Raw genomic sequence first — 14,185 nt, forward strand, 5'->3', positions numbered from 1 at the left:
CACAATTCTACAGCTCTGTCTGAATCCGATAGGAATCTAGAAGTAGACCTGAAACTTACCCAGGTGGTCATGGGAGGTTCAATGGATCTCTTAGATATACTCCTGCAAGTCTCAAAATTCTTCTATGATACTCTTATCTTCCGAAGAACCTACCTAAAACCTCACAATGAGCAAATACTATGCTAATTGTGATATAAAGTATAAGTTAATGACCATTAAATTTAAAGTGAAGAAAATGGACTTGCTCAGTCAAAAGTATGCATTTAGAACTTACACTATATATCTGGCATTATGCTGAAATGCTATTGATAGAGAAATGAATGTCACTAATATTTTCATGGGGTATTTGGTTCAGAGGTCCAGACAGATGTATAACAGGCATTATGCTAAGATATGAACTGATGAATTGTGAGAATTAGGAAGGTTATCTGATAATGCAAATGAGAGGTCTTTCAGCTTATTTTAGGTCAAGCCTGTATCTATCATTTAACTAGTTGATTAACAAACAATATAAATGAGCCCTTGATTAACAGCACACTCTATTAGAAGATTAATCTCCAAAATATACAAGCAGCTCATGCAGCTTAATACCAAAAAAGCAAATAACCCAATCCACAAATGGAAGGAAGACCTAAATAGACATTTCTCCAAAGAAGATATACAGATGGCCAACAAACACATGAAAAGATGCATAACATCACTACTCATCAGAGAAATGCAAGTCAAAGTCACAATGAGGTATCACCTCACACCGATCAGAATGGCCATCACCACAAAATCTGGAAACAACAAATGTTGGAGAGGGTGTGGAGAAAAGGGAACTCTTCTGCACTGTTGGTGGGAATGTAAGTTGGTACAGCCACTATGGAAAACAATTTGGAGGTTCCTTAAAAAACTACAAATAGAACTACCATATGATCCAGTAATCTCACTGCTGGGCATATACCCAGAGAAAACCATAATCCCAAAAGAAACATGTGCCATAATGTTTATTGCAGCACTATTTACAATAGCCAGGACAATGGAAGCAACCTAAATGCCCATCAACAAATGAATGGATAAAGAAGATGTGGCATATATATATACAATGGAATATTACTCAGCTATGAAAAGGAATGAGATGGAGCTATATGTAATGAGGTGGATAGACTTAGAGTCTGTCATACAGAGTGAATTAAGTCAGAAAGAGAAAGACAAATATTGTATGCTAACTCATATATGCAGAATGTAAAAATGGTACTGATGAACTCAGTGACAAGACAAGAACAAGGACGCAGATGCAGAGAATGGACTGGAGAACTCGAGGTTTGGGAGGCCGGGGTTGGGGGGGGGTGAAGCGGAAGCTGAGACGAAGTGAGAGAGTAGCACAGACATATATATACTACCAACTGTAAAATAGATGGCCAGTGGGAAGTTGCTGTATAATAAAGGGAGTTCAACTCGAGGATGGATGATGCCTTAGAGGACTGGGACGGGGAGGGTGGGGGGGAGTCGAGGGAGGGAGGGAATATGGGGATCTGTGTATAAATTCAGATGATTAAACTTGGTGTACCTCAAAAAAAATAAAAAAGTAAAAAAAATAAATAAAAAGCCTGAAAAAAAATATTACCAATTTTTGCTTCTTTCTGGGTCAGGCCCTTAAAGGCAAAGGTCAATGGTCCTTACAACATTTCAGAATGTTTCAATCACTCTCACCCACATTCATTCACATGTTCCTTTATTTGTTTATTTTTTTTCAAGTGACATTGATGATGAATAGTATCACATTACAGAACTTCTCCAGAAGATCAGCTTTATTAAGCACACATCTTAAGTGAGGAATATTTAGGTACCTAAAATTTGAGATTAATAATGATAATGATGATAATGGCAATAATAATAATAAAACACAAAAGCTGGTTCTAGTTTTATATCTTTAGATTAGATAATAAAAGCAATGCCTTCATATTTTTATTAATTGGAAAAATAAAAATGAGTTTTGAAAGAAATAATTTTAACCCTTAAATTCCAAAAAGTGCAGGCTACCAGATACATTTTTAATCTACATTTCCTATACATGTTTTTGAAAAAAAGTTTTGACAATATCATATTAAAACATCAATTCTGCAATTTTAAATTGACATTCACAACAGGGCTGTTCAGTAACATTATGATTAAATAAAAATGCATTATATGTATTTATACAATTTCTATAATGATTTCCTATTCTTAGACATATACATTATTTTGCAGGCATTGATACAGGTATATATGTAGAGAAAAGATTTAGCACAGTTTTTTTCATTTTATCATTTTTTTATTGAGGTGAAATTCACATACCCTTAAATTAACCATTTTACTCTTTGAAATGTCAGTTGAGGATTGTGCAAACATCAGCACTATATAGTTCTAGAAAGTTTTCATTACCTCAAAAGGAAACTCCATAAAAATTAATCAGTCACTCATTGTCCTGTTTTTCCAGCTCCTGCCAATAAATAGTCTGCTTTCTGAATCACTGAACTTACCTGTTCTGGATATCCAATATAAACGGACTCATAGAACATTTACCATTTATGTCTGGCTTTTTCACTTAGGATGATGCTTTCAAATTTCATCTCCATAACAGCATATATTTTTTAAATTTATTTTTTATTGAAGTACAGTTGATTCACAGTATTGTGTTAATTTCTTCTATACAGCAAAGTGATTCACATATATATATATATATATATATATATATATACACATTCTTTTTTAATATTCTTTTCCATTATGGTTTATCATAGGATACTGCATATAGTTCTCGGTACTATACTGTAGGACTTCTTTGTTTATCCATTCCATACATAATAGCCTACATCTGCTAAACCCAACCTCCTACCTCCTCCCCTCAATCCCCTCCTCCCAGTAACCATAAGTTTGTTTTCTATACCTGTGAATCTCTTTCTGTTTTGTAAATAAGTTCATTTTAACCATTTTTTTAGATTCCACATATAAGCAATATCATATGATATTTGTCTTTCTCTGAGCCATATGGCAATCTCTAGGTCCATTCGCGTTCCTGCAAATGGCATTATCTTGTTCTTTTTTTATGGCTGACTTTAGTATTCCATTGTATATATGTACCACATCTCCTTTAACCGTTCATCTGTTGATGGACATTTAGGTGGTTTCCATGTCTTGGCTGTTGTGAATAGTGCTGCTATGAACATAGCGGTGCATGTATCTTTTTTTTTTCTTTTAGATGGCATCAAATATCCAGATAAGTTTATTTTTTAAGGCCAAATCAAATAATACACAGTTTTCATTTACCCACACATACATAAACCATCCTTAATATGAAACGCACTGTCAGTAAATGACACATGAAATAGAAAGGGAATGCAATTTTACATATGTAAAACAATTGCCAGCTATAACAATTTAAGTCAAATTAATCAAGACCTTGTATATTTTAAAAAATCCATCTTTTTTTCAGCTTTATTGAGGTATAATTGACAAGTAAAAATTGTATATATTTAAAGTGTACAACATGATCTTTTTGATATTTATTTGACTTCCCCTTCCCTTTTATCTTCCCTTCTCCTTCCATATTATACCTTTCCAATAACCATTTTGTGTCCAGGCAGCCCATGTTGAAACGTATTTTTCCATGATTATATAATAATATATAAACACAAATATGTTGTATTAGTCTGCTAGGCTTGCCATAGCAAAGTCCCACAGACTGGGCAGCTTCAACAGTAGACCTTTATTTCCTCACAATTCTAGAGGCTAGAAGTCTGAGTTCAAGGTGTCAACAGGATTAGTTTCTTCTGAGGTCCCTCTCCTTGGCTTATAAATGGTCATTCCTCTGTGTGTGCACATCTGTGTACAAATTTCCTCTTCTTTTAAGGACACCAATCACATAGGGTTAGGGCCCATGCTAATGACCTGCCTACAAGTGGGATTGATGAATCACATGGTAATGCTATTTTTAATTTTCTGAGGAACTTCCATACTGTTTCGCATAGTGGCTGTACCAACTTACATTTCCACCAACAGTGTAGGAGGGGTCTCTTTTCTCCACATCCTTCTCAGTATTTGTGTAATAGCATATATTAGCACTTCATTTTTTATATGAATGATTAATAATTCCTTGTATAAATATATCTACTTTGGTTTTGCCATTAAATGGTTGCAGAGCATTTGGGTTCTTTCTATTTTTTATCTAGTGGTGCTACTATGAATATTAATGTACAATTTTTTGTTTCACACAAGTTTTCCAATATTTTGGGTACACACTTAGGAGTTGAATTCCTGAATCATATGGCAAATGTGTCTACCTTTCTGTCTAATTGCCAGAACTGTTTTCCACAGTTCCTGTACAATTTTATATCCCCAAAGCAATGTATGAGTACTCCAATATATTAACAAAATCACCAACACTTGCTAATTTAATTTAATAAAAAAAAGATTAGCCCTTTTAGGGGATATAGTGGTCTCTTACTATGGTTTTGATTTGAATTTGTTTAATAAGTAATAAGGTTGAGAATCTTTTCATATGCTTGTTTACTATTGTATATCTTCTTTAGAGAAATACCTAATAAATTCATTTGTCCAATTAAAAAAATATAAAAACACATTAGGAAGCAAATACACTAATTGCTAAAGAAAGTCCTGTGCTATTGATAACTATATCAAATGTACCTGGATTAAATTCTCTAATTAAAAAGAAGGGACTGTCAGATATCTGACACATCTATTCATCTTTCCAAGTTCCAGCCAGTAAACAAGGTAAGAAAATGTAATGCCTATTCCACTTGCCCTTCTCTTGGATTCCTTTAGGTAATGATCATCAATGTGTTATTCTTTTTAAATGAAGATCTTTCTGGACAACTAAGATGACAAATATTAGTTTCACCACTTTTTTTGAAGTTTAACTTTTCACCACATATTCCTTATGCTAACTGAAAAGCTGCCACAGTGTCCATGTCCTTATTTTTTTGTCATTTCAAAACCTTGGAGAATATTCTGGATATATATGTAGGGAAAATTAAAAAATGAGCACCCTCTCCACATTAGTTGCTCTTGCTGTCTAGATTAAGAACCTTATATAAGTCTTGTCTAGCTCCTTGTTCTTGAGGGGATATGTTGAGCCCTTTTCATGTGCTTGTTGGCCATTGCACATGTTCTTTAGAGAAATGTGCTTTCAAATCCTTGGTCTTTTTAAATACATAAAAAGACACATCATAAAGCCAAAAGATAAATGGCAGGAGTATGTACTATTATATCAAATGTACATGGATTAAAGAATCCAAATAAGAGAAGAGAATAGAAGATATCTGATCTAACCACTGCTATTAAATATTCTCTGGAAGTTTTAACCAGGTCAACTAGGTAAAAAATAAAGTGTTTATTCTGCTTTTCTTCCCCTAGGACTTCTTGAGAAATAATCATTGTGTTACTACTTTTGGTGAAGATCTTTCTTGAAAAACATGGTTGCAAATATTAGTTTTACTACATTGTTGGAAGTTTCATTATTAGCAACCAATTATACTAACTGAAAAATGTTAGTGTTTTTTAATTCTTCTGCCATCTGCAATCCTTGGAGGATCTAATAGATATATATGTGGGAAAATTATAAACTGAACACCCTCTCCAAGTTAGTTATTTTTGAAGTCCAGTTGAAGCACTTTATACAAACTCTGTCTGAGCTCCGTGTTTTTGAATGCGTAGACCATGGGGTTGAGGGCAGGAGGAATGATATTTTCAAGTACATTGAGTAGAACTGGGATAAGGGGAACTGTCTTTGATGCACTATGGGTGATGGACAGGACAACAAGTATAGTGTAGAAAAAAAGGATTAGAATGAGGTGGGAAGTGCAGGTACTTAAGGCTTTGGATGCAGCTTCTGCGGAGTTCAACCTCAGCACAGAGTGAAGTATCAAAGCATAGGATACAATAATCAAACCCAAGTCACTTCCCATGAGTGTCCAGGCAAGGGATAGCTGGTAGACGCTGTTGATTCTCCTGTCGTCGCAGGAGAGGCTAGTGACTCCAAGAGTAGAGCACAGACAGTGCTCAATTTGGTTTTTTGAGCAGTAGTGTCTCTGAGCAGCCAACACAGGCACTGGGATGGTAGATAGGCTGTTTCTGAGTGCCATGAACACAGTTGCTTTGACCACAAAAGAGTCAGTGATTATCGATGGATAGTGTAGTGGTCGACAAATGGCTACATATCTATCTATAGCCATGCAGACAAAGAGGCCTGATTCCATGAACATAAAAAAATGTATGACATACATATGCAGAAAACACTCAGGGAGACTGATGGCCTTAGCATTGAACCACAAGATGGCCAAAATCTTGGGCATGATGTTGGTAGCCATTCCCATGTCTACCACAGCCAAGATTCCCAGGAAGTGGTACATAGGCTGGTGCAGTGCTGCCTCCTGTTTGATGATGATTAGGATAAGAATGTTGGCACTGAGAGCTAAGGGGTAAATCAGAGCCAGGGGAAGGGAGAGCCAGTGTTGCCAGCTGTAGATGCCTGGAAATCCCATCAGAATGAACTCAGAGACCTGGAACATTGAGCTGTTGGAATCTCTGAAACCCTGGAACATCCTTCATTAAGAGGAAAAATATTCAAGGTTACTATTCTTAATAATCTCTCTGACAGTGTTTGTAAAGGAGTTACCCAGGTTCATGATATTCTAGGTTGTGGGGGTCAGGGGATACATTGCCTTTTTTAATTTTCACCCCAGCACTAAATTTTATTGGATATTTCTAGTGAAACAGGAACTCTTGTAGCACATTTTGTGTTAACTCAGTTAATCTAACACAAACTTCATATCAGAAGGCAGTTCATATTGTTTCCATCTTCCCATGACTGAGGCATAGAGCTTTAGAGAAAATTAGGACCTTGGTCACTAACTTTAGCCTGGAAGTCATGGAAGCTGGACATGATGAATGCCCTCTGATATCGCAGTGTGGTAACTTGAATTGATTTTCCTAAAGTGTTAGATTATTAGAGACATAGTGTCTAGAATGAGTGTCGAGATTTTTATGTATGGAGACATTTAGATCACAGATTAGGGTAAATTATGTTGAAAATAACAGTTTTTTCAAGGATTTGTGATTTGGAGAAATAATCATTTGTATTATTTAATTTTAATTGAAGTGTATGAAGGAATTTATATACACATGTTCTAGTGAGGAAACTTCTGTCAAAAATTGCTAATGACCTGTCCAGAAGGAAACAACAATTAGAGAGAAATATGATTTTGGAATCTCAGCATTATTTAAAATCAGTTGATTCTGGTTTTCAGTAACTTTTCCCTATTTCACACAGTTTTGATTCTTGGAACATTCCAGATGGTCATACCATAAAGAATAAAGCAGACGTTAGAGAATTACTTTGAGGTAAATAGCTTGAAATTCAAATTACTCTAATCAAATTACTGTGTATCTACCAATTTTTAAAATTTATTTATTCATTTATTCATTTTAATCTAAAAACAAACAGATTTTCATGATACATTTCTCCTAAATGTTTGCTATTTATTATTTGATTCCCTTTAATAATTTAAATATTAACAATGTAATCAAGACAAAATATTTGAAAAATGTTGTGGTTCAAAATTATAGTATCTACAGAACAACAGTTTAGGATACAGATCTGGTGAATATATTCATCTGAATCTAAGTGATGATATTCCATTATACGTATAACATAATGAAGAATGTAGACTGAAGAAGATCTATGTTTATACAAATATACCTACTCTACTTCATATATATTAATAACCTCTAAATTTCAATAGTTTATTTTTATAGCTTGCATTGTTTTTATTTTTAATATTGGAACTATTTCTCAAATATCATACATTCTTTGACTATTAATTCACAGTTAATAAAGAGTTTTAGAAAGCTGATTGGAAACTCCAGGTGATGAGTGAGTCTCATTACGTGTAGGATTTACTTTGTGTGCTCTTGTAGGGTTCTCTTTGCTTCATTGTTGACATTCCTAGTTACCAGCGTTTATAGATATTTTTTCCTCAGAGACTTTCATTTTTTCAAAAAAATAATCTATGAATCTGCATCCTGGAGAAATATGTGACTGGCTTCCAGTGTTCTTGATATTGAAAAATAGAAGGACACTGTCTGTCTTACATTTAAATATGCATATTGGATTCTCCTTCTCATTTTTTATGATGTCTCGTTCTTGTACTTCATTACACCTGATGTATTTGCATTCATAGTACATATTAATGGGTTTTTCCCCACTATAACCTTTCAGTTATCATACGAGGATAGTTAACATTGTTTACAATAGTGGACAAATCAGAGGTATAAAGTTGTTACTTATTAATTTTTTACCTACATCCTTTTTTTATCTTAATGCATTCACGATGAAAGGTGACAGTTTAGATACTTCAAAAAACAACTTCTTTCGAAGTAGCAAAGCAACATAGCATGAACTACTTAATGAGAGTGCTCTTCAGAGAACTTTCTTGTGCCATGAAAAATTGTTGGAGTCATACAGGAGTAGGTAGAAATGAAACTAAGCAAAACTTTGGAGGAGATCCAGAGAACTTTCAAAGAGAAAAAAAGACAAATGGTCTTCTAACTGAAGCAAGGTTAGGATACTGCTGGGCCAGTTTCTTTCTTCCTTCAGTCCTTCCTTTTTTCTGTCCGTCCTTCCTTCCTTCCTTTCACCTTTCTTTCTTTCTTTCTTTCTTTCCCTTTCTTTCTTTCCCTTTCTTTCTTTCTTTCTTTCTTTCTTTTCTTTCTTTCTTTCTTTCTTTCTTTCTTTCTTTCTTTCTTTCTTTCTTTCTTTCTTTCTTTCTTTCTTTCTCTTTCCTCCTTCCCTCCTTCCCTCCTTTCCTCCTTTTCTTCCTTTTTTCCTTCCTTCCTTCCTTCTTCTGAATAAAAAGTGGGAAGTTCAATTAAAGCAAACACAACTTTTAATTGATGCTCAATTTCCTGTTTAGCAGCACTGGTGTGAATTTAAGCTAACAAATGCAAGGCTAACAAAAGCCTTGCAGTTTGCATTATTGGCAAAGAATCATATGAGTTTACAATATAAGAATGTGTTTCCTTACATATCAAAATTTCCATCAGGTTTCTTTCTTTTGAGGTTTATAAATTTGTTCCAAATATTTGTAAGCCATTATCCTTTTCACATTTCTCTAAATTTTTCAATAAGAAACTAAACTGTAAAATATATATATGTATAGTTACATATATATTTGTACATATACAAAACTGGTTCCTGTAGAATAAGATAGACTTTGAAATGTATTCTTGATAAATATTTGAATTTTGTATATAGATTTTCAAAATTTTGAAAAAATAAGATTGTTGCTCATTTCTTCTTCTCAATAGATTTAAGTGGTCAACCCTTAACACTACATGTCCATACAACGGAAGCAAGTAGAGACATTAGGGAAAGAATTGATACTCATAAATAACAAATAGCAAATATATCTCTGAGATTACTTGTGATCTATTCCTAAGGATATAATTCCTAAACATGAGATAAATATCCTATTATGTCCTTCATGTTTCCTTTTGGTAGTTCTAGTGTTGATTATTGAAACTGATTTTATTGTTACATGAGAAGTTTAGGTCCCATTTGCAACACAATTGCAATATTCTCCATTAATGATCCAAGCTTACATCAAATATTGTAGTATTGACCATAATTATATTAGGTGTTTTCCAAAACAAATTTAAAATGATTTTGATATATTATAACTTAAATTTTCTGAAGGAAACAGGCTCATATTAATCTGTGGGAGACGTGTATTGAAGTAGTAACATTAACACAAGAATATGGACACTTGTTTATAAGTACAATTATCATATCACCTGTTGCCTATTGCTGTTTCTAAACTACATAGAAAAATTTTGTTTCCTCAGTAGTCAGTCCTCAATTTTACATCCCATTTTCTTTTCCTAATATGGTTTGTTCCTGCAAGTAGATTTTCCTATCTAAAATGGATAAAATTCACTCACAAATAAGTGTCTCTAGAAATAAAGCAAGTAAATTAGATTCTTATTCTGAGAACAGTGGGAAGGTAGGTGACAGGACAGAGTATTATGACCATGATTAAAAACTATTCTCTTGCTATTTCCCTATTCTTCTAGTCATGGGGGTGATTTTTTCTTGATATTCAGCACAACAGAGCCAATGATTCCTATTTGTTTAGAAAAAATAACTAGCTATTCACAATAATCATGGAAAGTGACAATATATTGCAATCTGTGAATTGGAAAAATAAACATTTTCTGTGAAAACCTGGTCTGTCATAACAATTCTGCCTTCAAATGGGTAGATGTAATCAAACTTGAAGTTGTGAGGATGTAATCAATTAGTACACATCCGAAAACTCTCTCCACATTTTTCACCACCTACAGAGTAAAAAAAGAAAAGAAAAAAAAAAAAAAAAAACCTGCCTCTACCTCCCACTTTTGTATGTCCTTTAGTACCTTAATTTCTGGATAGCAATGCAGTGAGCCAAATGCAATCTGATCCAGGTGTTCAGGATATTGGTCAAAAAAATAAAGTCATGAATCTATAACATATATACATTCAAAGTCCTCAACTACTAAATCCCTTGATATTTGTACTATTGAACTGAGTATTTCTTAAATTGTGTTATATATCCCAAAGGGATATTGCAAAACACTTGAGATATAGGTGCTGGTACGGGAATTAAGGTAACCCCCATTGGAGAGGGAGAGGGGAAGCTTCCATTCTCACTGCCTGTAAGATAACTCATGGAGAATATATTTATCAGCATGTATCTAATCTGGGTGTTTGCATTTGAGGAATATATATGGGGGAGTGAAAATGAACACAATCTAATTTTAATGATATTAGAGATTTTAATATTTATTAAAGAATTCTGTTTCTTTCCTTGTAAGCATGTTTAGAAGGTTTTAATCACATGCACATTCCTATGTCCTTTTATTCACTTATTTTTTATTTCAACTGAGGAGGATGATAAGTATTATGGCATTGTAGAACTTCATCAATAGTTTGGGCTGATTATGAATTACGTTAGTAATATTTTGATGCCCAAGTTTTGAGATAATAATGGTGGTGGTGATAATATCAAAAATAATAATAAAGCACAACTGATTCTAGTTTTATATCCATTAATATGATATTAAAATTAATGCCTGTATTTTTTGTTAATTGAAAAAAGTATTTTGGAAGTAGGTAAATTGAACAATTTAAATTCTGTAATTTAGAGGTAATTGCTGATACATTTCTTAATATACATTTGCTGTATATATTTTTGACAAAAAATTTGGATGATACCATACTGAAACATAAATTTTATCATTTTAAATAGATATTATGTGATAAGTAATTTAAATTGTTTTAACCATTTTCCATATATATACATATGTGTGTATATAATACAATAAAAGAGATTATATTATATTATATATAATATAATGAGAGAGAGAGAGACAGCATAGTTTTTTTCACACTTTATCTTTTTTTATTGAAGTGAAATTCACATGCCATAAAATAACCACTAACATCTCCTAAAAATGTACAACTGAGTGCCTTTTAGTACATTTAAATTGTCGTGAAACCATTAGCACTATATAATTTTAGGTCATTTCCATTTCCTCAAAAGAAGTATCTGTAAACATTAATCAGTCACTACTCATTGACCTGTCCCTACAGTACTTGCCAACAACAAATCTGCTTTTTGGTTCAATGGTTTACCTATTCTGGAGATTCAATGTGACTGAAATCATACAACATGTAGCTTTTTGTGTCTATCTTTTGTCATTCAGTGTAGTGTTTTCAAATTTCATCTATGTAAAAGCATGCATCAGCACCTCAAACTCTTTTATGAATAAAAAATAATAGCTGGTGTGGATATGCTTAATTTTGTTTATCCATTCAATAACCGACTTTCAACCACATAAGGCTTCTTTCCATTTTTTAGTTAACACTGACATCGTGAACATTTGGGTATAAATTTGTTGCTATACCTGTGTTCAATTGTCTGGTTGTATGATTAGGGGATTAATTTTTGAGTCATATTTCAGCTGTGTTTAAAACTGAGTAATCACTAAATTGTCATTTTTACATACCCTCCAGCAATATACAAGAATTCTAAAGTTTTCAAAAAATTGCAAATGTCTTCTCAATTAAAGGAAGATCAACTCAATGACTGGTAAATACCTAAAGGGGTGGGATAGGAAGGGTGGGATAGGAGGGGTAGGAGGGAGGCTCAAGCGGGAGGGGATATGGTAATATATGTATAAATATAGCTGATTAGCTTTGTGGTACAGTGGAAACTGGCACAACAGTGTAAAGCTATTATGCTCCAATAAAGATTGAAAGAAATAAATATATATTTTAGAGTATATATTGGTACAATATTGTGGTTTTGATTTGAATTTAATGATGTTGAAATCTTTTCATGTGTTTGTTGCTCATCGCACATCTTTAGAGAAGTGTCTATTCAAGTACTTTGTCCATTTAAAAAGATATAAAACACATTAGAAAGCAAACACAGAAATGTCTGGAGCAAGTTGTATGCTATCAGGAATTAAATCAACTATACATGGATTGAACACTCTCATTAAAAAGAAGACAATGGCAGACATTTCTTCTAACCACATCTATTAAACGTTGTCTGGAAGTTCTACCAAGAGCAACTAGATAGAAAACTGAAATGCGTATTCTGCTTGTCTTTTGCTGGAGTCCCTGAATCAGCATCATTTTGTTATTCTTTTTGATGAAGATCTTTCTGGAAAGACAAGTTTACAAATAATAGTTTCACACCATTTTTTAAAGTTTCAGTTATTGCCACTGATTCCTTATACTAACTGAAAAAGGTCAGTGTTTCTTAGTTCTTCTGCCATCTGCAATCCTTGGAGGATATAAGGAATATATATGTGGGGAAAGCACAAAGGTGAGTATCCTCTCCAAATTAGTGACCTTTGAAGTCCAGGTTAAGAATCTTATATGAGCCCTGTCTGAGTTCCTTATTCTTGAGTGCATAGACCATGGGGTTGAGGGCAGGAGGAATGATATTTTCAAGTACATTGAGTAGAACTGGGATGAGAGGAACTGTCTTTGATGCACTATGGGTGATGGACAGGACAACAAGTATAGTGTAGAAAAAAAGGATTAGAATAAGGTGGGAAGTGCAGGTACTTAAAGCTTTGGATGCAGCTTCTGCGGAGTTCAGGCTCAGTACAGAGTGAAGTATCAAAGCATAGGATACAATAATCAAACCCAAGTCACTTCCCATGAGTGTCCAGGCAAGGGATAGCTGGTAGACGCTGTTGATTCTCCTGTCGTCGCAGGAGAGGCTAGTGACTCCAAGAGTAGAGCACAGACAGTGCTCAATTTGGTTTTTTGAGCAGTAGTGTCTCTGAGCAGCCAACACAGGCACTGGGATGGTAGATAGGCTGTTTCTGAGTGCCATGAACACAGTTGCTTTGACCACAAAAGAGTCAGTGATTATCGATGGATAGTGTAGTGGTCGACAAATGGCTACATATCTATCTATAGCCATGCAGACAAAGAGGCCTGATTCCATGAACATAAAAAAATGTATGACATACATATGCAGAAAACACTCAGGGAGACTGATGGCCTTAGCATTGAACCACAAGATGGCCAAAATCTTGGGCATGATGTTGGTAGCCATTCCCATGTCTACCACAGCCAAGATTCCCAGGAAGTGGTACATAGGCTGGTGCAGTGTTGCCTCCTGTTTGATGATGATTAGGATAAGAATGTTGGCACTGAGAGCTAAGATGTAAATCAGAACCAGGGGAAGGGAGAGCCAGTGCTGCCAGCTGTGAATGCCTGGAAATCCCATCAGAATGAACTCAGAGACCTGGAACATTGAGCTGTTGGAATCGCTGAAACCCTGGAACATCCTTCATTAAGAGGAAAAATATTCAAGGTTACTATTCTTAATAATCTCTCTGACAGTGTTTGTAAAGGAGTTACCCAGATTCATGATATTCTAGGTGGTGGGGGTCAGGGGATACATTGCCTTTTTTAATTTTCACCCCAGCACTAAATTTTATTGGATATTTCCAGTGAAACAGGAACTCTTATAGCACACTATATGTTAACTCAGTTAATCTAAACACAAACTTCATATCAGAAGGCAGTTCATATTGTTTCCATTGTCTCATAACTGAGGAATAGAACATTAGAGAAAAT

At 34.1% G+C, this 14,185-nt stretch overlaps 2 protein-coding genes across 2 annotated transcripts; both read right to left on the minus strand.

Annotated features, from left to right (window-relative positions):
* Positions 1–5,624: 5,624 nt before the first annotated feature.
* Positions 5,625–6,584, minus strand: LOC130860796 (putative olfactory receptor 56B2). The gene has a single exon (XM_057749368.1). It carries the CDS (start codon positions 6,582–6,584, stop codon positions 5,625–5,627), a length of 960 nt encoding a protein of 319 aa, XP_057605351.1.
* A 6,348-nt stretch (positions 6,585–12,932) lies between these two features.
* On the minus strand, positions 12,933–13,892 carry LOC130860797 (putative olfactory receptor 56B2). Its single transcript, XM_057749369.1, has one exon. The coding sequence runs from the start codon at positions 13,890–13,892 to the stop codon at positions 12,933–12,935; it is 960 nt and encodes a 319-aa protein (XP_057605352.1).
* Positions 13,893–14,185: the final 293 nt, after the last annotated feature.

Source organism: Hippopotamus amphibius, chromosome 9 (assembly GCF_030028045.1).
Source record: "Hippopotamus amphibius kiboko isolate mHipAmp2 chromosome 9, mHipAmp2.hap2, whole genome shotgun sequence".
Classification (NCBI taxonomy): domain Eukaryota; kingdom Metazoa; phylum Chordata; class Mammalia; order Artiodactyla; family Hippopotamidae; genus Hippopotamus; species Hippopotamus amphibius.